The sequence below is a fragment of the Sceloporus undulatus genome, chromosome 4, assembly GCF_019175285.1.
Source record: "Sceloporus undulatus isolate JIND9_A2432 ecotype Alabama chromosome 4, SceUnd_v1.1, whole genome shotgun sequence".
NCBI lineage: Eukaryota > Metazoa > Chordata > Lepidosauria > Squamata > Phrynosomatidae > Sceloporus > Sceloporus undulatus.
This window is the reverse complement of record NC_056525.1, coordinates 144,060,402-144,084,575: the sequence shown is the minus strand read 5'-3', so window position 1 is coordinate 144,084,575 and position 24,174 is coordinate 144,060,402. Positions and strand designations below refer to the sequence as shown.

Genomic DNA, 24,174 nt, shown 5'->3' with positions numbered 1-24,174 from the left:
ATTCCTAGAGAGCATGGAAAGAGGGGCTTTATTAGCAAAAGGAGCTTTTTAAAAAAAATGGGAGTGAGGGAGTATTAGGCTGTGTGGTACCTTGGAGAACTGCATGTAATTCACTGGCCATATTTTGCCGGCCCCATAATAGAGAAAGCATTTTAAGTCTCAAAGATTTCATTGGAAGGAACAAAGCAGAAGCTTATTTTCCTATGGAAACCAATAGTAATAAAGCACAACAATTCTGCTTACTATTCTGGCCAGACTCTACTCCATTACAAGTCGGGCAGGTCTGAAGGTTGGACAGATACAATCGATATTCCCTGATCTTTCAAAAAACGTATGTGTGTGAGTGAAAACCTGTTTTCCTACCTTTTTTTTCTTGTCTTTAAACTGTTTAATTAAAGTGATTAAGTGCTCAACAAGGAACATAAAATATAGTCCTCCAAGTGCTGTGAGGCCCTTCCAGGTAGAATCCAAATAAGCATTTTCTTCTGCACTTTCAAATACAAGATGCTTAAAAGAGGGATCTTTATTGTGTTCTACTACTGGCTTCTCAGGATGATGATGATGGCTTCCATGAGACTAAATGTGAAAAAGAAAAAAAGAAAAACAAATTCAGACACATTTCGATACAGAACAAGATGGGACAAAGGCCATTCTTCTGGCCATAATTTATGTGTATGTGTGTGCTTTCAAGTCATCTGTCAACTTATGGCAATCCCATGAATTTCACAGATTTTTTTAAAGCAAGGAATATATAAAGGTGATTTTGTCTGTTCCTTCCTCTGAAATATTGCCTAAGTACCTGGTACTCATTGGCAATCTCCCATCCAAATGTTAACCAGGGCTGACCCTGCTTAGCATACTGCAGGCATGTCTAGTATGATTAACTGGCAGGAAAGCCCAGAGAACTCAAGAGAGTTTTGAGTACAGATGACTGGGTTGCCAGAGGACAACATGCTTGCAGCCTGAAAATCAGGATAATGACCAAACTAACTGCTTGTCTACACTGGCCAAAATTCCTAAACCCACCCTGTGGCTGCCTCAATTTGTAACACAGCATACAACCCTTTTTGGAGTAAAACTGCTGTTTTGGGGCTTTAAATTGGATTTAATAAAGTTTAACAAATTTGCTCCAGATTTTTCTAGAAAATCCAGAGTTTCTGACATGTGGACACCTGGATCAGGCTGGGTTTAGGTGGGTGGCAATTGTCCCCAATTTTTCTTTTTGAATGACCAGTGCCTACTTCCCACCTGCTCCAAGCCAAACCACTTGTTGCCAAAAAAAAGTTCCTTTATCCTCTGGTCATCACTTTCTCAAGCAAGTACCCCCCGGCAGATTCCTGCTGTCAGCACTTCACTTGTCTGGCATCAGAACAAGGCACCAAGTGATGTAATCAATCTCATGCCAGGGTAAACAAGATATTGACTGCAGGGATCCAAAGATGGCTGGGGGTGACAGTGGCAGTCACAGCAGCCCCAGGAAGAAAAGTGGAAGAAGTGGTGCTCATACACTTTCAGACTTGGGCAAGGTGTAGACAGGAAGATGGTGCAGGACTGTCTTCACACCGGTAAGTATAGTGCTAACAGGTTATAGCTGGGTCAGCTCCAGGGCAAAAAACCTTGATTTGTACCTGAATTATTTATGCCCACGTAGTCAAGCCCCTCATATGACCCATGCTATGGAAAAGGTAGATAGAAATTACCCATTCCCTGCACAATACTAGAACTTTATCTTCCAATGAATCTGGACAGGGGGATTTCATGACTAGCAAGACCAATACTCCTGAATCAAGGGCAGTATGCCTCAAAGAGTCAGATACATGGAGCACTGTCCTAATTACTGTCTTGTGATTCCCCAGAGCTACCTGTTCAACATGCTAGAAAACACAATGCTGAACTAGACAAGTCTTTGTTCTGATCTATCATGACTCTTAATATTTGTACAATATCAAATGCAGAAAATTAATCAACATACATTTTTAGAAAGGGAGCATTCTCGGAGTGACATGAATGAGACCACCTGTCGCACTATCCAGCTATACCTTTCACCAGGCACTTAAGTGAATTATTACTATAGAGTATTTCATGGTGAAGAGGAAATGCTCATACACCTCCTTTCCAGTCCTGGTGCTGCTTGGCCTCTTATCACTATCTTCATTTTGAAATGTGCATGTTTATTACATTGCATACAACATCAGGGCTAGGTTTTTCCTATGTCTGTAAGAAAAAGAGCACCCAATACAGAATAGTCTTGAAATTAGATACAGAATATAGCACGATCACATTAAATCAATTGTTTTATTATACGTGTATCCCAAGCAGAGTGTGGAATAAAGCAGGGCTGCCATGATGCTGCTGTTCCCTACTTGTAGGCTTTTTTTTTCAGCCACATGATACTACCTAACTCTAAATGCCCAATTAATACAGGTGCCCAGTTGATATAAGTTAATACCACATGTTCCCTTAATACAAATGAGATAATACTTTATACTTACATGTGGAAGGAGATGTAAAAGAGCATCACCGCTTAAAGTACCAACTGCTAATGCCACAAGGAAACTTAACAGAAATTTGAAAAATACTCGATTCATAAGAGGTACCAAAATTACACCCAGTAATGAAAGAAAACTGATGATGGAAATGGATATAAATCCACCAATCCAAGCTGGAAAAGAGAGAGAGAAACATTTATGAAATTCTTCAACCAGACATTGCAATCTCAAATAAAAGAATTCTTATTTCCACGTGGTTTCTGAAAAGAACTTGTAAAATCTCGAGTGGCACACAAATATCTTACTATTGCTTTGTTTTCTCTAGCATTCAGCATAAGAATTTTTTTAACTGAGATGACTGGATATATAGCATTTTGAGAACTATTTGAAATTGCCTTTTGGGACACAACCACAAAAGCTTTTACTTAGAGAGGGAAATCCAAATTAAATTTTATTCAACATGCTGTTTTTAGTACACATTTTTAAAAGCTGGTGCTAATAAGGAAATCTTGACATCACCAACAAACCTACCTACTTGCAATGAAAATGTTTTTGGGGGCGTTTCTGCCTTTTCACTTGTTGTGTGAATTAAACAATATCTGCCATCAATCTGATTAACAATAGCTGGACAAAGATAACTGAAGTCTGTAGCTGTTAACAAAACTTGTGTACTTATTCCATGAGAAAGCATGAGTTTTGATGCGTTGAAGCACTGCAAAAGAGAGAAAAAATCAAGAAAGCATATTCATAACAATTAGATCTAATTTGAAACTGTAGTAGCTCTCAAGTAACTGATAAGCTTCAAGTGTTTTGTTAAAAAATAACAACATGAAACAAGAAAAAGCAACTTTACCCATGTCATTATACAACAGTAAACAAAATTAGTTATCTTATACATACCTCTCTAGTTAACAACTGTACATATAAGCAACAAGTTTTGCAAGTCAAAGCAGGCTTTGAATACACCCCCATCATCAGGACCTCAGTGCATGTGCTAATGCATGCCCCTTCCATTAACTTAAACAGCTAAACACTGAAATTGATTATCAGAGGTACAGTACCTGGTAATAGAGGTACCTAAAGGGGCAAAGTAAAGCAAAAACACACAAAATGTTTTGTTACAGACTGACCGATCTTTTACACTGGATTACTTGGTAGAATTCCAAATACAAACAAGCAAACTCAATTACAAACAATCTGACTTATGAACACAAGTAGAGTAGTCATTCAATATTATTTGTTATCGTGATTTCAATTTTCTTCATTATAAGTTTTCTTCATTATAACATGGAGGACGATATATCAGGTCCCTCCTCCCCTAACTTCCAGTATCCACAGATACATATTTTTTTACCTTGTAACTGCCGGCATATACAGTTGGCCCTCCTTATACACAGATTTTTTTATACACGGATCAAGCATCCACGGCTTGAAAATATTCAAAAAAAGTATAAATTTCAAGTACCAAACCTTGATTTTTCCATTTTATATAAGGGACACCATTTTGTTATGCCATTGTATTTAATGGGGCTTGAGCGTACACAAATTTTGTTACTCACGGGGGTTCCTGGAACCAAACCCCAGCAGATAACAATGGTCCACTGTATATTCGTGCTTAAATCTATAAATTTTAGCCAAAAAATTGACCCAAATACCCTGGATCAATGTATCCAATGTAAGTACTGGGTCAATGTAAGTACTGTACTTTAACTCCTATCAAAAAAAGGAACCATCCCCTTCTCTGAGTAGAGTGATGAAAGGTTAGTCTGTCCCAGAAGCACCTAAAAGGCGAGAGGTTAGTCTGTCCCAGGAGCACCTAAAAGAAGCACCAAACCCCGCTACCTTCTCTACCGCACCACTGTAGAGCTAAATGGACTTCTCATCTAAACCTAATGATAACTGATTTGTTGGCCTCAGATCGTTTTCAATGCCTCTAACTTGCCTTGATATCAGCAGAGTTGCTGGATGTATTATTAAAGAACTATACTACACTTATCCAAGTGTTACACCAGCATCTATTATTTAATGGTAGCACGCCACTGAGATTACAACTAAAGACTCTTTCACACAGGAGGCTTACCTGTGAGTAAATCACCATGAAATTGTTAGAAATCGTAAAAGAAGCATGATTGGGGTTCACATCCCCATGCGCTTCTCCAGTGAATAAATCGTCGGGGCTCGCTACTCCTGTCAGTGAATCGTCCTTGGAGCCGCCATTTGGTGATAATGAGATATTCCGTTAATGCCAAATAGCGGCTCCATGTAGATTCACTAATGGAAGAAGCGAACCCAACACCTCCATGACAATTTTCTCACGGAAGAAGCACACAGTGGTGTGAACCCCAATCATGCTTCTTTTACAATTTCTAACGATTTCATGATAATTTACTCTCCAGTAAGCCTCCTGTGTTACTCAAAACCATGGTTTGGTACTACATTTGTGTATCTTTGGCCTGTTACAGAGGCGTGGCTTTGGTGTGGCTTCTGGACTCTTAGGACGCATGCATCATTGAAACACCATACCTCCACTGTGACTCGAAGCAGCTTTATTTTGGCTGTCTGTAACAGGCCTTTGTCAGCTTTTCTGGGTTCAAAGCAGGTAAAGATATCACATTAAAGTGAAAGGCTATAATCACTGCTAGTGTAGTTGCCATTTTCTTTGCTTTGCCTTTTCACCTATTTTGATACGTATGCATTTTCCTAGCTCTGTCTGGGCCTGGTCGCCTCCCACAACCGTGGCACAGCTACTGTTTACCATAGTTCCCTCTTCATTCACCCAGCCTTTAAGGTAAGCATAAACAGTTATGTCTGCCAGAATTTTGTGAATTCTTTGGCACCATTTTCCTTTGCTTTGCCTATTACATCCTTTGTTACATGCCCCTAGGTTTTACCCTTGACTTATCAACAGATCGTAATAAATCAATTATTCTGGCGCTCAAACCTGCCCTCGATTTATAAGTCAATACAAATGGTATGTGTGAGACAGAAATAGTACATCACTATGAACATTAATTAATCTTAATACTACTGTGAAGTTTATCCAGAAGAACTCAGTCCCAGTGTCCTCACCCAAATGCTCTGAGCTAAACCTTTCTAGATCCACCAGTTTGTGCCTCAAGCCACACAGAATAGGATTGAAATAGACAATCTTTTTTTAAAAACTTCATAAATCATGGAATTCCTACTTTCAGCTTTCATAGGTAAGCTGAAAAAGCAAATAAATTAAAACAAAATCAGTTTTATAGTCTCTTGGGGAAAGCACATGCTTGTTTAGTGGAAACTTTGACACCTTGACTACAGTGACAGAAACACCATGCAGACAGACTATATCCACAGGAATTTAAAAATGACTGTACTTAAAAAAAATCTGACAAAGGTATTTTACAAGGGTTGAGTTTATTCATAATTGACTATAAAAGTGGTAGAGCACTGCTAAAAGTGAGAGAGAAGAAAGCCTGTTCCACAGACAGGTATCATAACAGGGCTTTCAGCTACTCTTCTTCTTTTTAGTTTTGTACAATATCAGATCTTTTCATACTTTGATTTAATCCCAAGTGATTTCTGTCCCCTGGTTTCTTATCAATGAATACACAGATTTATTTATTCTCTTGAGGTGATCAAGCAACAGACTGGATTGCTAGATTGACAGCTAACTTTCAGTAATACAATACATGACCTATTATGCCACCTCTAACATCTACATCTTCAAATCAGGTATTTTCGACACTGCCTTTTTAAAAAATTAAGCTGCATAAATCTGGCAACAAAAGCCAGTTTTGTAGTCAAACATATTGGCTGCAGGAAATTCAATTTTTAGCCCAGGATTTCAGAGAGATACAATTCAGGTAAACAAAATTATATTATTTCAAGAGGTCTCTAGCCCCTAAAATTGGTTTTAAATCTGGTTATTAATTTTTTTAAAAGAATGTTTTAATCTATTTTATTGTCCATAACTTTTGAGAACAATGATGGGAAGAAATGCAATAAATCAGTATCTTTAAATAACAGCAAAAACTGATTTTCCTAAGCCCACGTATCAGAATAGAGACAGAGAGAGGAAATGGGAAGGACTATGAAAAACAACATTACGGCTATGGACTAATCTAGGAATCATGGTTTTGCGGTCATGTTTTATATCTGTTGGACAGCATGCAGGGGTGGATATATACAGCCTGATTGTGGCCCTTTGCGAGGACAAATGTGACCCTTCCTCCCACCTCTTAAAAAAAATGTTTAGCCAAAAAGTCATTTCATCCATCAAGATGGTTAGAAACCAATTTGCAAGGATGTACAATGTTGTTTTCAAGGGGCTCCCCTCTATGAAATGGGGCAGGGTCACTTCTGGTTGCCTTTAATGGGGGCTACAATAAGGGACTTCTGGAGCTCCAGAAGGACCCAAAAATGGATCAAAGTGGCCATGTGAGCTATGGAGCATGCTTACCCTGGCATATGGAAATAAATTGAGTGTGTGTGATTTAACGTCCAGTTATGTGACCCACAGAAGTGGGACATCCGTGCTATCATGGGTTCTACGTTACCTATATCTACAAATAGAATTCCAGTATAAAAATCCAGGAACAACTCCTCTACCCGAAAACACCTCAACTGACCTGTACATAAATAATAATAAATAATAAAAATTTTATTTATACCCCGCCCTTCCAACGATCAGGGCGGCTTACAGAGAATTAAAACACACACAATCCATATTAACAATACAAGAAGATTAAAACCATACAATTACATCAACACTTCTAGAAAATAACAGGAAAAAGCCCCGTAGCCCAACCTCTTGGCCACGGAAGAGGAGGGAGGCCCACAGGATATTTATTCGGGGAATGTCTGTTGGAATAGGAAGGTTTTAAGGTCCTTCCTAAATTGGGCCAGGGTGGTAGACAAGCGGAGCTCTGTGGGCAGCGCATTCCAAAGGGCTGGGGCAGCTATGGAGAATGTCCTCCGTGAAGTGGAGGCTAACCTAGCCCCAGGCACCTTCAGTAGCTGCTGCCCAGATGTTCTGAGGGTGCGAGGCGGAATGTACGGGGAGAGGCAGTCCTTTAGGTATCCTGGGCCCAAGCCATTTAGGGCTTTATAGGTAATTACCAACGCCTTATATTGAGCTCGGAAGCGAATGGGCAGCCAATGGAGATCTTTTAAAACCGGTGTTATATGGCTGGTCCTGGGAGCGCCAGTGACCAGCCGGGCTGCCATATTCTGCACCATTTGTAGCTTCCGAGTTTGGTATAAGGGTTGCCCCATGTAGAGTACATTGCAGAAGTCCAGTCTCGAAGTTATATGTATTTCTATGATAGTGGAAAGCACTGACAGGATACACAACAAAAAACATAAAGACCAGAAATTGTTAACTTGTGGCCTTCCCTCAACTTTCACCAACTGGATAGGGCTGATGGAAGTCACATTACAAGATCAAGAGGACCACAAGTTGCCCACCCCTGAATTAGATAATCAATTTTTGCCAAGAAAAAAGACTTCTAAGTACCTCTTGCGTAACTGGTTTTCTTATTTTAGAATACATGTAGCTTCCGCTTTCAGATTCCTTTGTGAGGGTGAGCGATTCATTTGCTTTTTCATTTGCCAGTAAACTCATATTGTTGCTTTCTGACTCAAGGCTGGGATTGGGGCTAGCAATACTTGTATGTGTAGATTTCAATTCTGCAGCCTCTGAATGCTCTAGCAAAGGGTTATCCTCCGTGGCCATAGTGTAAGTGGATGCAGTTATAGTAACTGTGGTGCTCTTGGTATTCATAGGGCCCTGCTGGTGCTCTGTATGCTCTTTTGCATGATTACTGTGGACATCTTTGTTTCCATTACCAGATTCATCATGAGGACAACCTGTTTTCTCAGCTTTTGTAGTGGGAGCATCATGATTGTGATGATGATGATGGTGCTCGTGATCTAGGGAAATTCTTTTCATTTTCTCAATGCCCATATTTCGTAACAGTTTTCTAAACCCTTCAACAGTCAAAGTATTGTTCTCCCCATAACGAGAGAAGAGTTCCAGAAGGTGACATCTCTGCATATACTTGGCCAAATCAACATTGATCCCAGCTGCCATCTCAGGAATGAGTTTCTCTGTTGTTTGTGAAATAGTGGCTGGTTCCAAGCCATGGTAACAGGCTCCACAAAGTAAAAGGAGGAAAATTATATGAAGCTTAATTGCCATTGTAGAGTCCTGCAAGAAGAGAATGAGATAAGGGGGGGAAATCAAGAAAATTCCTCATGCTTCCAACTCTGGAACTGACTCAATAGCAATAAATATAATATTTTACAGAAATCACTGAAAATTTACAAATATTTTTATTACAGTGGGCCCTTTGTATACACAGGGGATCCGTTTGGGACCACCACCACCACCCCGCGTATGGCAAAAACCACAGGACCTCAAGTCCTGTTTATTTCTATGGCCATGCACTCCCGCACATGTGCCATTTTAAGTCCATGGGCTTGCCATGCACAGAAGCTTAAGTCCGCATATGGCAAGCCCGCGTATGGAGAGGGCAGGTAATATATTTCAAAAAGTGACTATTCTGTAATTATGAGTAGATTCTGTTACACACTGTTGCAGTGCTGAGAACACTTCTGGTTAGGATTCCAGCCAGTCAGCCACACTCTCTACCAGCCAGCATACTTCACTCCACTCTCACAATTTATTTTCCTGCCCACTCCAAATGTCAACATTCTGTGTGTTTAGAGACTGTTCATTTTTCACAGAACTGTTTTGGGCTTCCCTTTATCATTTTCCTTGCTGAAGGGGTTTTTTTTTGGGGGAGGGGGATTGTTTTGGTAGTTCTGCACACCTTGGGATCCCCAAGTCTGTCAATGCATCCATGTTGTGAGAAGATGCTGGCTTGAATACATAGGGTACAACACACAGAGGAAATGCCAGCATTCACTCCTCTAACAGACTAAACATTAATATCCTCAAGAATGGATCGAGCAATATGCTGTAAATATATAATTAAATAAGCTCAAATTATCATAGCAAGTACGATATAATAATTAAAGAATACTAGCTAACCAAGATCAATAGAGTCAAAAAGTTTTTCCATGGATTCAAGTATCTATGGCTTGAAAATATTCCAAAAAATACATAAATTACAAAAAGCAAACCTCTCTTTTGCCATTTTATATAAAGAACACCATTTTACTATTCACTGTATTTAATGGGACTTGAACAGCCAAAAGTTTTGGTATCCATGGGGGAGCCTGGAACCAAACCTCAGCTGATACAAAGGGCCCACTGTAAGTTGTTTTAATTATTGTGTTGCAACACATTTATGTATACTTCATAAACAGTATACTATTAATTACAACACAGTAATAAGTTTTAAAACAACGTTATCCCATCCCACACAATCAATTATCAAGGCAGCATCAAAACATATGTATATATCCACAAATTTCCATCTCAAATGCTTGTTTGAACAGGTTAAGTTTCTTACTACAGCTTCTAAACTTTTACAAGTTGGCTCAGCCCTACAATATAAGCTGTTTTCTGCTATCTATTCTCTCAACAATATGACCTTATGCGAAGATGAAACAATATTTCATAAATACACTTTACTGTCTGGGAGGAAGGGCATCTCGAATATGGCACGAGAAAAACTACAAAGGCTTGAAGGCCCCAGGCCAGTAAGAGGTTTATAGGTAATTACCACCAGTAATAAAACAATATGGAAAGAATAATGTCATCATTTTAAGTCATGCCTAGACCAGCATTGAAGAATTATAGCAATTTAGTATGAGGACACACTAGATAGAAAACATGTTTTTCTTAGTGATTCTAGATCCCCCTAATTACAGTCTAGCAAAGAGTTTTATTTTACTGTAGATCTATTCCATGCTATGGAGCTATCAGCTGCTCCAGCAATAGTTAAACAAATAAACTCTCACAGAAAGACCATTTCAGAGAAGAAGTTTGTCCTGCGTTTGAAATTCTCTCTTCCCACCTCTAAGACTGCTCTCTCCTCGGTGTTCCTTCCATATTTTTTCACTAACAGAAACCTGTACATGACTTTTAAATGATCTAAAGTACTTAGGTTAACAACCTGCTGGATATAAAATAAGATTTCTGGATTTAGAAAAAGATGTGTCCCGCTACTAATCAAAATGTGTTACATTCAAGAAGCTCAATTTTTAATTCCTTTCAACATAGCAGCGATTCTTTATACATGCCTCATTGTTAATCAGATCCATGAAAATATATCATTTCACTTATTTCATGTCTCCAAAGACATCAATAAGAGTCAATAGGGTCCAAGAGTAAAGAGAGCAAGGGAAAGAAAGAGGCTTCTTCCCTCAGACTAAAGAAATAGTCTAACATACAGGTGGGAATCTTGTACCCCTCCCCTGGACTGTAAACTACTGAAAATGTTTTTGGCCCAAACCTGGAAGACTCCTGGTGCAGTCATTCTGAATCAAGATACAAGCCTCTCCTGCATCACATGTTACCCTGAAAAAGGTTCTTACAAACCTAGAAATGCACACCTAGGACCCACAGCAAGTCCTAGGGACTGAAAATTTGTCACTGGACTTGCACAGCTTGTCCACCTTCAATCATCTAGACTGTAGAGCAGTGGTGCCCAAAGTGATGCTTCTTATTTCCCCACTGCCACCTACTGACTTAACAATTGCTCATGTTGGCTTCAAACAGAAGACAAATCAGGCTGACTTTTAAAAGTGATAAGATGGGGAGATCTTTTACAGGTGCGTTAGTATAATGGAGCCCATGGCCAAGAAATGGTACTCTCACTGAGAGTAGAGGTGAAGGCACACAGGCCTCCAGCAAGCTTCAATAGTTCTGCAAAAGAGTATATTAGGACACGTCACAGCTTGATCTGTGGGGGCGAAAAAAGCTGCACCTGCTGGAATTCCTCTCCCACACAGCTATTATAATGGTACAGGAAGTCAAACTTGGGAATGCTGATTTTTTGGGGATCAGCTTCCAGAATTGCCAGCCAGTGAGGCCAAGGAACATGGCAGTCAGGGCAGTGCCACTCAAACTGATGGCTCCTGGACCAGTGTGCATCCACAAGGCATTGGTTACTCTTCCATTAAGTTTCCAAAAAGGAAAGGAACATTTGTAGCCAATGATCACAAATGTAGTGTATTGCTCCCTGACGCATTAGGAGGGGAAAAGCAAGTTCCCATCAGGTAGCTCAAGAAGCATTGGGCTAGGGCATTGTGAGAGTTATAGTTTCAAGTGACTTTTCCAGGCTTTAAATAGAATAGCCCAGTGTCTTGGTTTATGGCCAAAGGCACTTCTTGTAACATCTGCTTCAGGTTTGAGGCCACCAGGAAGGACCACAAAGAGGACACAAAGGCAGCAGCCAGACCATATATATCTAATTCAAAATATAAACAGTAATAAAGCATAACATTTAATTTTTAAAAAGGAACTAACAATCTATAGTAATAGTTTTTTGTGGCTATGTGGTCATGTTCTAGAAGAGTTTATTCCTGACATTTTGCCTGCATCTGTGGCTGGCATCTTCAGAGAATCTACAGTAAAATGGATTACCAGATTCTAATTGTGGTGTGTGTGTGTGTGTGTGTGTGTGTGTGTGTGTGTGTATGTTGTGTGCCTTCAAGTTGTTTTTTACTATATGGCAACCCTGGGGTTTTCTTGGCAAGTTTCTTCAAAGGGGGTTTGTCACTGACATCCTCTGAGGCTGAGAGAGTGCGACTGGCCCAAGGACACCTGGAGGATTCGAACTCTTGTCTCTAGAGCCCCAGTCCAACACAAGAGAGAGACAGAGAGAATATAGAGAGCTTGCATGGCATAGTGGTTTGAATGTAGGACTCTGAAGACCAAGGTTTGATTCCCTAGTCAGCCATGAAACCCTCGCAATGACCTTGGGCAAGTCACACTCTCTCAGCATCCTCTGAAGAAAATTCCCATGACAGGTTCACCTTAGGATCCCCATAAAGTCAGCAATGACTTTTGAGAGAGATGCACAACATATATACAGGTATATACATTCACACACACACACAGAATCATAGAGTTGGAAGAGACCACAAGGGCCATCCAGTCCAACCCCCTGCCATGCAGGAACTCTCAGTCAAAGCATCCTCAACAAATGGCCATCCGGCCTCTGCTTAAAGACCTCCAAAGAAGGAGACTCCACCACTAGTCCAAGTAGACCACAAGTAGAACATGAGTCAACAGTGTGATGCGGCAGCTAAAAAGGCTAATGCGATTTTAGGTTGCATCAATAGAAGTACAGTGTCTAAATGAAGGGAAGTAATAGTGCCACTCTCTTCTGCTTTGGTTAAGCCTCACCTGGAATATTGTGTCCAGTTCTGGGCACCACAATTCAAAAAGGATGTTGAGAAACGGGAGCGTGTCCAAAGGAGGGCGACTAAAATGGTGAAGGGTCTAGAAACCATGTCCTATATGAGGAACGACTTAGGGAGTTGGGGGTGTTTAGCCTGGAAAAGAAAAGGTTAAGAGGTAATATGATAGGCTGAAGGGTTGTCATATTGAGGGAGCAAACTTGTTTTCTGCTGCTCCAGAGAATAGGACCTGGATCAATGGATGTAAGCTGCAGGAAAAGAGAAACCACCTCAACATTAGGAGGAACTTCCTGAAAGTAAGGGCTGTTCGACAGTGTAATATATAATCTTGGAGCGTAGTGGAGTCTCCTTCCTTAGAGGTCTTTAAGCAGAGGCTGGATGGCCCTCTGTCAATGGGGATGCTTGGATGAAGAGTTCCTGCATGGCAGAAGGGGGTTGGACTGGATGGCCCTGGGGGGTCTCTTCCCATCTAGTCAGTGTTTAATGGACCCACTAATATTGGTCTGTATTTATTAGGTGAGGTGCCAATCCCTTAGAATATCCTCAGTCTTTGTGAGTGACAAAGAAGGTCTCTGTGTGATTTAGTTTCATTTATTGAGGGAGCCTTTTTGTTTGTTTATTGGCGGGGTTCTGGTTCAAGCTCCTCCATTTGCAGCTTTGGGGTGCCCTCAGCCCTTCCCCTGGATGCCCATTTGCCTTAAGGGTCTCAGCCCAGCCCTGCCCTTGGTCAGAGGTAGAGTGCCCCTATACAGGGAGGCTTTGCTCTCTGGTCCCCCCGCCCCCTCCCTTTTCCATCTCCTAGGCAACGGGAGCGGGGCGGAAGTGCTGCTCACGCTCACGCACCCCTCGCCCTCCACGTACCGCGAGGCTTCACGCAACGGCAACGGCAACACTCCTTCTTTCCTTTCTCCCTTCCTCGCGCAAAGCGGCTCCTGCTGCAGCCCGGAGCCCGCCGGCCTACAGCTCAGCGTTGGCCCCGCCCACTCCCGCTAGCGAAACATCTCGACCAATCAGAGCGCGCGGAAGCGTCATGAGGGGCTGTGGAGGACCAATAGGATCCGTCTTAGTGGGATAGGAAGCCGGGAGGGAAAGGGCCAGACAAAAGAGAGAGAGAGCTTCTCTAGTCCGCGGCAGGGCCCACGTGGTGGGAGGGGCGCAGTGCGCGCATGCGCAGTCCAGCAGTGAGGGAGGGAGCCATTTGCTTTTTGTTCTCATTCCCATATACTGTATATATATATTGTCCTTGGACAGAGAAGCGGGGTATATACCCTGCTTCTCTGTCCAAGGACAATCCAAAGTGGCTTACTAAGTTAAAGAAATCCATACAATACACACATATAGTAACCCAATTATTCCCTCCCTCCCCTTAAAACATCATTTAAACACAATAACAATAAAAAAAACTATACATTGTGGTTTGTTTTGGCACAATGTTTGTTTGTTGGCAGAGATAGTTCAACGCCTCACAAAGCTACAGTTCTGAGATTCCCACAGCACTGGGCCGTGGAAGTTAAAAGCGGTGTCAAGCCGGATTGTTTCTGCAGCGTATCATTTACACAGCATACCTCCAAAAGTGGCCTGAAGCAGCTTTATTTTGGCCTGTCTGTATGGGCTCCTGGTTTATTTTGCTGCGGCTGTTCCCAGAGGAAATGCATCCAAATTACAGGGACCCAGACCCCCCCAAAGAATCAGCCCTTTATAGTTCCTTGAACAAAGAAAAAAGCTATAAATCAAATTTCATTGGTGACATATAAAATAAACATTTACACCCCTATATATCCATTGGAAGTCCTAACATACGTCTCTTCATCCCTCTTGGGGTACCTAGCAATCAAATTGTTATCTGTATATTTAGTTTCAATGTCCCCAAACTGTCAGTACTGTACTTCCTTTATTTGGGTTTAAAATCTTGAGTTAGTACCCATTTTCTACATTGTTTTACGTTCCAGAAGTGGATTTGAAACAACAACCTGAATTCCATCCTCCTGGCAACCTTTGCTCTCCATACATTTCAGTACTATCATTTTCAATTCAATTACAGTACAATCTACCCTCTACAGATACCTTTATTAGTTACACAATGCATCAGTGATTCCCAAACTCTGGTCCTCCAGGTGTTTTGGACTTCAGTTACCAGAAGCCTCAGCCATCTTGGTCAATGGTTTGGGATTCTGGGAGGCGAAGTCCAAAACGCTGCAAGGCCAGAGTTTGGGAATCATTGGCCTGCTACATGGATCTCCTTCTGTAGCATCCCAACTGAGAGAAACTATAACAACGGTTTGGTGAAATGTAGGGATACGACTCCAGCATCCTCAGTTTTTCCTTTCATTCTCCTGTTTACTTGTTAACCCCTTTGCCTGATGAAGAAGCCAGCGGAGCTTCGAAAGCTTGCATCGTGGATCCTGTGGATTTTGGTTGGCCGATAAAGGCATTGCTGTCTGTGGATTTTGGATCGTTCCGCATTTGTTATATGAGATAAAGAAGTTGTGGCAGAAGCTTTCATATAGGAGTTTATCCCACTAGCAAAATCCCGCTGAAAAACGGGATTTAAACTAGATTTAAATGAGAGAAAAAACACGCAAATGCGGGAAGTTTATCACACGGAAATGATGTGAAGTTAAAGCGAAGGTAAAACGGAGGAAAAGGGCAGCTTTTTACTTTTGGAATTTCCCGAAAGTAAAAAGATGACCCTTTTCTCCATTTTAACTTTGCATTGCTTCACTTTGGCAGCCATTACATGTGATAAACCTCTTGCATTTGTGGTGTTTTTCTTATTTTAAATCTCATTTAAATCCTGTTTTTCAGCGGGATTTCACTAGTGCTGTTGTGGATGATAGGTTTTAAAGATTCTGACAGCATAGAGTAAGGCAGAGGACCCAGATTTCATGGAGAATTCAAATTTATTCAAAGCTAACTGTCCCCAGTGGGACAGAACTGAGGCCCCAAGCCAAAGAAAATGGTTACCTTTATAGGATAACAGACAAAGAAGACTCATCTTCATCACCTCATTGGGCATTTCATACTCCAATCATATAAATTTCCAGCAATCATAGTCCAGATACATGAATACATTTAAATATACTTTATAATACATTGGGCTACAACCCATTGTCCCTTATCAGCTATGTGTTGGCACTCAGAGGCCCTTTTGCCAGTGAAATTACATTCTCTATCAGTCTTTTACTATGGCTCTTTGTTTCCTTTAGGCGCCTGGAGGAACGCTTCACCTTGAACATCTTCTCATCTGCCCCCTCCCCTTCTGCATTCTACTCTCTCAAAAGCCTCTATTCTAAACTGCGTGTACTTTGGTTCATATTTTATTCCATCTATATATACATATTGACACTTGCATATTACCAAACAATGATATTTGGGTTTGTCCACCTCAGTGTGATAAACTCCATAGACTTGTAACCTTATCACACTAGTGAAATCCCGTTCAGAATATATTTATTAAAGCCATTATTGTTTGTTTTTTTAAACCACAAACTACATGTTTGTCATTTTTTTTAATTAGTCTTTATTCCTTAGGAAAGCACATTAAAATATAGTCTGACCCACATTTTTGCTGCTCTGCTGATTGACGAAAGCTGAACTCTTAACAAGTTTAACTTTCATACCTGCATATTTTAGTTTACCTTTAAAAGGGTTAACATCGTGGGAAACTAAAATTGCTTGGTCTACTTCCTCAGACCAAAGGAAAGATTATGCTACAACTTCTTTTTTGAAAGGTGCTACAAGATCCCTTTGCAGACTGAAATTCCACACTAACATGGCTATATCTCTAAATTCTGTATTATATGTGTGTGTGTGTGTGTGTACACATTTTTCCTTATGGTTTGCTAACTAATAAAGGCTTCTTCTTGTTGTTCTTATGTATACATAATAAGAGTCAGCATGGCATAGTGGTTTGAACATTGGATTACAACTCTGGAGAGGAGGGGTGCATTCCCACTATGATTTAAAGTGAATCGCTGATCAGTTTATATGACTGTTGTTCCCATTTGAAACTTGTTCCGATTCTATTTTGATCGATTTCTGTCATGATAAAGCAAGGCAAACACAAAAATACCCACTAATTACCTAGCGGTTCTTTTGAAAAGAATCAATTCTGAAGTGTGTTCAACAAGTGGGAACAACGGATCTGAATCGCATCATTCTCGACAGAAGGGACTAATGGCAGAGGGATGTTTACCGTCCCTCCTCAGTTTTTGGTAGATCCACCATTCCCCCACCCACCCACTCAGACCTGCCTTTGCGCTCGTAGTGTGACCTATGGGCGCATGATTTTTTAAAAAATAAAATTGATAGAAGATTTGATTCATTGCTTTTGCAACTACTTACCACGCTGATTGCAAGTAGTTTCAAAACCACTGAATTGCATCTTCTATCATTTTTTTAAAATATAAGTTCCCAAGCTGGGTGGTCTGGACTGCTGCTTATGTCACGGATTATTGATATGCATTTTGAAGCGGCGCAAACTAGTGGGGATGACAATCATGCTAAAAAAAGAAGTGATTACAAAGGGCTAATGAAAAGATCCGCTTTCATAGTGGGAACGACGGACCTTTTGAAATTGATTACCAACACAGAGCTGTAAAATGGACTGAGTTGAAAAATCCTGATTTACCCTTGGCCACCTAGTAAATTCCTCAGCTGAGAAGGGAGTGTCACCCGGTGGGACTGGTGCAGCTGCTGGGCAAGCAAAAAAGGTTGTTGTGCCCCTTTCTCACTTGCTCAGCAGCCATGCTGGAGCCCAAGCAGCCCTCCAGAAGCCGAGGCACTGTCCCCCTCCAGTGGCCGCTGGCGGGGGGGGGGAGTTTGGTCTTCCGTGTGAATGGAGCCATGCTGCAGTCCAAAATGGACCTCCAGGGGCTAAGTTAGTACTCTCTCCAGCAGTGGTAGCTGCTGAAGGAGACAATGCCTTCTGTTTGGATTCCAGAGTGGCTGCAGCCATGCCAGAGCCCAAATGGCCTTCCAAAGGCCTTCACACTTTCCCCTCCAATGGAGGAGGCTGCTCCAGTACTTTCTGGAGGCAGCAGCAATCTGTGATGGAGGAGCGTTTTGCCGATACCCTGGACTGCCCAAAGGACAAATAAATGAGTCCTGGATCAAATCAAGCCTTAACTCTCCCTAAAAGCCAAGATGACTAAATTGTCAAAGACTGCTGTACTTTGGCTGTATCATAAAACTTTTCTCACTAGAAAAGCGAATGATGCTGGGTAAGATAGAAGGTGTTAGGAAAAGAAGAAGGCTTCATTGCAGGTGGATAGACTTGATCAAGGAAGCCATGCTTCTGAGTTAGCAAGACCTGAGTAGGGCTGTTGATGAGAGGGTGACTTGGAGGTATCTCACCCATAGGGTCACCTTATGTTGAAGTTGACTTGATGGTAGGTAACAATAAGAACAAGGCTGTTAATCAGGAAGGTAGCTATTAATGGGTTAGTGTTCCATCTAACACAAGTGAAAGCACTGATTTCATTTAACCTAGCCATGTGCTTCTCTGTAAAATTAACATATTGTCCACATCTAGCAATTACATGATGCACACACATTTCTTTCTTTACGAAAGGCTTATACTCCAAAATATGGGACTTTTGGACATCTCCTTCAATTTGTATAAAAGCACAAGTTCTCCAAGCCTCAATTGAGGGACATCCGTTATAATAAATGACCTCAAATAAGAGACATTACTTATAATAATGGACACTTCACAATCTTATTGGTAAGGTAAGATGGGTCTTTGAGATCTATGAAACACCTAATGGGCTGGGAATCTGCCATTCTCCAAATAACACTATACTCCAATTCCTATTCTTCGCAGCCAGCATGGCCAGCAGAACGATAGGAGCTCTAAGCCAACAAACATTTGGAAGGCCACATTTTCTCTTCTCCTGGGCTACACTTCCACAGACAATTTTCTTTCGGAATGAGTGCCTAAGATCAATCTCCAAAAGGATCTGGCACCGGCATGTTTAAATGGGGTCGTAAAGTGATGTGCTGGCACTTTTTCAATGTCTGAGAAGTATTTTGAAGGTGTCTGCTTTAGTGCAGCTGCATTCTTTAAATTTTAAGCTATTTATCTAGTGTAATCCCATTACTCTAATAGTACAGTGAATTTCAGTTTGGTCTTGAGGCTCGCCTACATCAATTTTGCACCTAGGTTTTAATCAGGATTGGAGCTCCTGGAAACTCTTACCTAAACTGTAAAAGATAACAAGGAATAAAAAGCAGCTGATAAGGGATACTTTCCTATTATCTTAATGCAATTTTTTTTAAAAAAAAGCTCTGGACCTAAAAGGCTGCAGAGTAAAGAAATTGCTCTCAACAACCTGGGAAGCATTTGGGTTATTGGTTTTTATTTTTAAAGAAAAGTGGAAGGTTTAGGGGGCAGCAAAAACAACCTTGTGAGCTGCTCTTTTCCCACCATTTGTTTATATGAAGATTTTCTTGTTCCACCATACAGAGAACCACTTCAGAAGGGATAAACATGGCCTATAATTAATCCATTAATTAAAAAGTGGTTATTTGCTTACTATGAATACTATGATCTGCCTAGGTATGTCATTTCAAAGAGCAGTCTGAACGATGTTTTTGTCTTCTCCTTGGAAAAGTCATAGGGGGAACAGGCTACATCTGCGCTGCAGAAATAATCCAGTTTGATACCACTTTAACTGCCATGGCTCAGTGCTATGGAATCCTGGGAATTATAATTTGATGTAACACCGGAGTTCTCTTTAGAGATTCCTGGTGAGATGCTGCCAGTCAGACCAGAAGCTACCGGGCTAGAAAATGGGTAAATAGTGTGATAGAATACGAGTACTTGGCTGTGTGCTATCTTTGCTTTAACCTCTTCCCGTCTTCTCCAGTAGGTTCTGGATCCTCCTTTGAGATGATGTGCCTCTTTTTACCTGATTTTGGCTGTGCATGGATCACTGTTGGCAAAAATGTGGGAAAGCTATTATTTGGACAACAGTTCCCACAATCTCCAGTTAGCATGGCCAAGAGCCACACTGGCTCTCAAAGTCACCATGACAATTAATTACACTTCATGGGGCAGCAGCAGCTAAAGACTCCCATGTCAGTGGTGCAGTGAATCTGCCCCAGGTTTTGGATTGTTTGAAAGGAACTGTCCAAGTTGCAGTTACTTTTGAGTTAAAATTCAGCATCTTGGATAACTCATTCAAAGTCTGGGTTAAAACTTGGAGCTGGAAGCCACTAGCCACCACTGACTCCTCACTCATCCACCACATTTCAGTGATGACTGTTGTTCAGTAATGACTATTATATCATATTTTCTCTGCTGTTTTAAGAGTTCAAGTTCATCTTGTTTATTTCCCATGCTCTTTGCATTAGTGTAGAGACATCTAAGATCATAGCTGCCTATTAAGATTTTTTCCCCTCCCACTGTTGAGTTCTTGTAATACTTGCCTTCCTTTCTGTATAATTGTCAGGTTATCTCCAGCACCTGATAATAATAACTTTTTAAAAAAGAAAAAGAAATCATACTTATTTCAGGCAACCTGACTGTGCTGAACTTTATAATTGCCAGTTATTTCAAATCAATACTACACTTCCACTGAATGCTGCACCAAATATTAGTAAATCGCTGTAGTAGCCACCAAGACTTTGAGTCACACAATGTAGCTTTCAACTTTCATATAGTATTTCCCTATAAAACCTTCAAAAGATAGCAGGCACAATCCAGTAAAATTAAACATTTTAAATTCTGGACTTTTGTACCCATTTACCTGAGAATAAGATCAACTGAATTAATTGGGCTTACTTCTGAAGAGATACGTATATGATTGCACTATAAATTCCAATTATTTCAATTAGGTATATTGTTAAATCTCCTCCATTGAAATAATTGGGACTTAAAAGTGTTTGACTGTGCCTGAATTTTCTCTGTTACTTGAATTTTAGCTTGATTAGTGACACTGATGGACTATCAAAATATGTTCTATTGCTTTGGTATAATAAGGCTATAAATATAACCATATGTAACTGTTACTCATTAATGAAAACAGCTAGTCTGGCATCAATACCAGGAAAGATTCTGGAGCAGATAATTAAGCAGAGAGTCTGTGAACATTTAGAAGGCAATTCCATAATCACAAAAAGTCAACATGGGTTTCAGAGAAAGAAGTCATGCCAGACAAATCTTATCTCGTTCTTTGATAAAATTACCAGCTTGGTAGATGAAGGGAATACTGTGGATATAGTATATCTTGATTTCAGTAAGGCCTTTGACAAGGTTCCCAATGACATTCTTGCAAACAAGCTAGTGAAATGTGGGCTAGACAAAGTAACTGTTACATGGATTTCTAATTGGTTGACTGACCAAAGCCAAAGGGTGCTCAACGATGGCTCCTTTTCATCCTGGAGAGAAGTGACCAGTGGGGTCCCACAGGGCTCTGTCCTGAGCCCAGTGCTATTCAACATCTTTATCAATGACTTGGATGACAGAATTGGGGACATACATATCAAATTTCCAGATGACACCAAATTAGGAGGAATAGCTAATACTCCAGAGGACAGGATCAAAATTCAAAATGACCTTAATAGATTAGAAAGCTGGGCCAAAACTAACAAAATGAATTTCAACACAGAGAAATGTAAGGTACTGCACTTAGGGCAGAAAAATGAAATGTACAGATATAGGATGGGAGACACCTGGCTGAACAAGACTACATGTGAAAGGGATCTAGGAGTCCAAGTAGACCACAAATTGAACATGGGTCAACAGTGCAATGTGGCAGCTAAAAAGGCCAATGCAATTTTAGGCTGCATCAATAAAAGTATAGTGTCTAGATCAAGAGAAGTAATTAGTGCCACTCTATTCTGCTCTGGTCAGGCCCCACCTAGAATATTGTGTCCAGTTCTGGGCACCACAATTTAACAAGGATGTGGAGAAACTGGAGCATGTCCAAAGGAAAGCAGCTAAGATGGTGAGGGGTCCGGAAGCCATGCCCTATGAGGAACGCCTTAGGGAGCTGGGCATGTTTAGCCTGGAGAAGAGAAGGTTAAGGGGTGATATGATAGCCCTGTTTAAATATTTGAAGGGATGCCATATTGAGGAGGAAGCAAGCTTGTTTTCTGCTGCTCCAGAGAACAGGACCCGGAGCAATGGATGCAAGCTACAGAAAAAGAGATTCCACCTCAACATTAGGAGGAACTTCCTGACAGTAAGGGCTGTTTGACAGTGGAACAAACTCCCTTGAAGTGTAGTGGAGTCTTCTTCCTTGGAGGTCTTCAAACAGAGGCTGGATGGCCATCTGTCGGGGATGCCTTGATTTAGATTTCCTGCTACGGGGTTGGACTGGATGGCCCTTGTGGTCTCTTCCAATTCTAGTATTCTATGAGTCTATGAAAACAGACATTGAAAGATTCCTTTAATTTTGAAAAAAAGTTTTCTGCTGTTTGGCTGAGTTTAAATAGTGTTTTTGTTTTGTTTGCGTTGACGACTTTTAAAACAGACATTACTGACGAAGATGTAAACATCTTTTGATATTTTCAGAGGTACTTCCATCAAGCACAATTCAAATGTATGTACGTTATGCATGCATGTATTTCTTTGCTAACTTGTTGGCAAAAACAATAACATCAACATTTACTAAAGAAATATACACAATTACTAAGATCTTTTCGTTTCTTGGAACTGCAGCATGGCACCATATAGGGAAAATAAATCAACAGTCACCTTTTCTCTTGATAGCTCCATGACTAATAGTACCAAAGCACAAATATTTATTGTACCTATGTGTACATTTTATCTCCTTCCTGTGCCTCATGGGTATATTTAACCTGTCAAAATGAGGGTAGGCAAAGTTACTCAGTGCTATATTCTCTACGTTTTCTGTTTTTTTAGTTCTTTCTTTCTTTTTGCACCTCAAGGATAGCAACGAAATTTTGCTTAGTGAAGCTCAACACGTTTTCTACATTATTTAGGGATGCAGTATAACCAGAAATTTCTACTCGTGGTGATGTATAAGATTCTTTTGTTTTTAATTTATAAGTGATCTAATTCATTGGATTTCATAGCTCCAGTACAGTTTGCCTACCAGTACTTTTCTTAGATTGTATATCCTGTAGCCCACTAGTAGCCCAGGTTTCTGATGAGGAAACATAAAATAGCTACTGCTTTTGTTGGTTTGTTGCGTGTGTCTGTGCCTTTAAGTCATCTGTTGACTTATGGCAACCCCATGAATTTCATAGGGTTTTCCTAGCAAGGAATACTCAGAATTGGTTTTGCCAGTTCCTTTCCTCTGAAATATAGCCTATCACACCTAGTATTCATTGGCAGTCTCCCTCCCAAGTACTAACCACGACTGACCCTGCTTAGCTTACAAGATCAGATGGATTTGGTGCCTTTAGGGCATTTTAGGTGCTCAGCGGGTTTGTTACCTGAATGTAAAACCAACAGTACCCAGATTGCTCATTCATATTATCAATGCCTCACTTTCATATGATCGTATATTAGCATAAATTAAGAGTGATTTAAGCCCCAGATGTGAAAACAATGTGCATTCTCTTTTAATGTCAGGTATTCCAACAAGCCAGAATGGTGTCATGGTTTGAGCATAGGACTCTGGAGATTAGGGTTCAATCCCCTGCTCAGCCATAGAAGCCCACTGAATGACCTTAGTTGAGTCACACCCTCTCAACCCCAGAAAGCCCCTGGTCTTACAGTCGGCATAAACTGGAAATGACTTGAAGGCATACACCAACAACAAACTCCAGTTTACTCAACTTGGCTTTGATCTTAAGCCAAACATACCTTTGAGTGTAATGTTTTCATTGGAATGCTTTCAATAGTTTTTTAAATGAACACTTGCTAGTTTAGTATACCTGTAATCTGCTCACCAAATAGCAGACACTAATCCTCTTTTGCATAGCCTCCCACCCTGAGGTCCTGTCATCAACAACAGAACAATACACAGATTAAAATGGGAATCACTCCTCCTTACCTAGGGTCACAAAGTGTGTGTGTGCACGCACGCGCACATACACGCACACACACACCCTCTTCCAGGTCAGCATTCTCTGAAGATGCCAGCCACAGATGCTGGCGAAATGTCAGGAAGAAACTCTTCTAGAACATGGCCACATAGCCCGAAAAAACCACAAAAAACTATACCTGTAATCTGCTTCTGTTTTCAGTAAAAGAGCTCAGAAGCTACAGTCTGAATCCTCATATTACTAGACGGGGCATTTTAATACTCCAGTTATGTTTGTTGCAGAATTTACGCATAGGTATGAAATGAAATGAAAAGAAAAGAACCCTAGCAAGACTAAGTGTGGCATCCTCTTGACATGACGAAGCATATATCGACCTACTGCTCTTGGCAGAGCGACATGAAGCCTT

General features: G+C 40.7%; 1 protein-coding gene across 1 annotated transcript in view; it reads right to left on the bottom strand.

Moving 5' to 3' along the window:
• SLC39A6 (solute carrier family 39 member 6) overlaps positions 1–13,759 on the bottom strand; it is a 30,107-nt gene extending 16,348 nt beyond the window's left edge. Inside the window, exons 1-5 of the mRNA XM_042461898.1 lie at positions 13,668–13,759; positions 7,987–8,679; positions 3,021–3,201; positions 2,493–2,662; positions 364–576 (exon numbers count right to left, since the gene is read on the bottom strand). Of these exons, the coding sequence (XP_042317832.1) occupies positions 364–576; positions 2,493–2,662; positions 3,021–3,201; positions 7,987–8,670 (1,248 nt within the window). The 5' untranslated portion in view covers positions 8,671–8,679; positions 13,668–13,759. The remainder of the gene's footprint in view (positions 1–363; positions 577–2,492; positions 2,663–3,020; positions 3,202–7,986; positions 8,680–13,667) is intronic.
• Between the last annotated feature and the right edge of the window lie 10,415 nt (positions 13,760–24,174).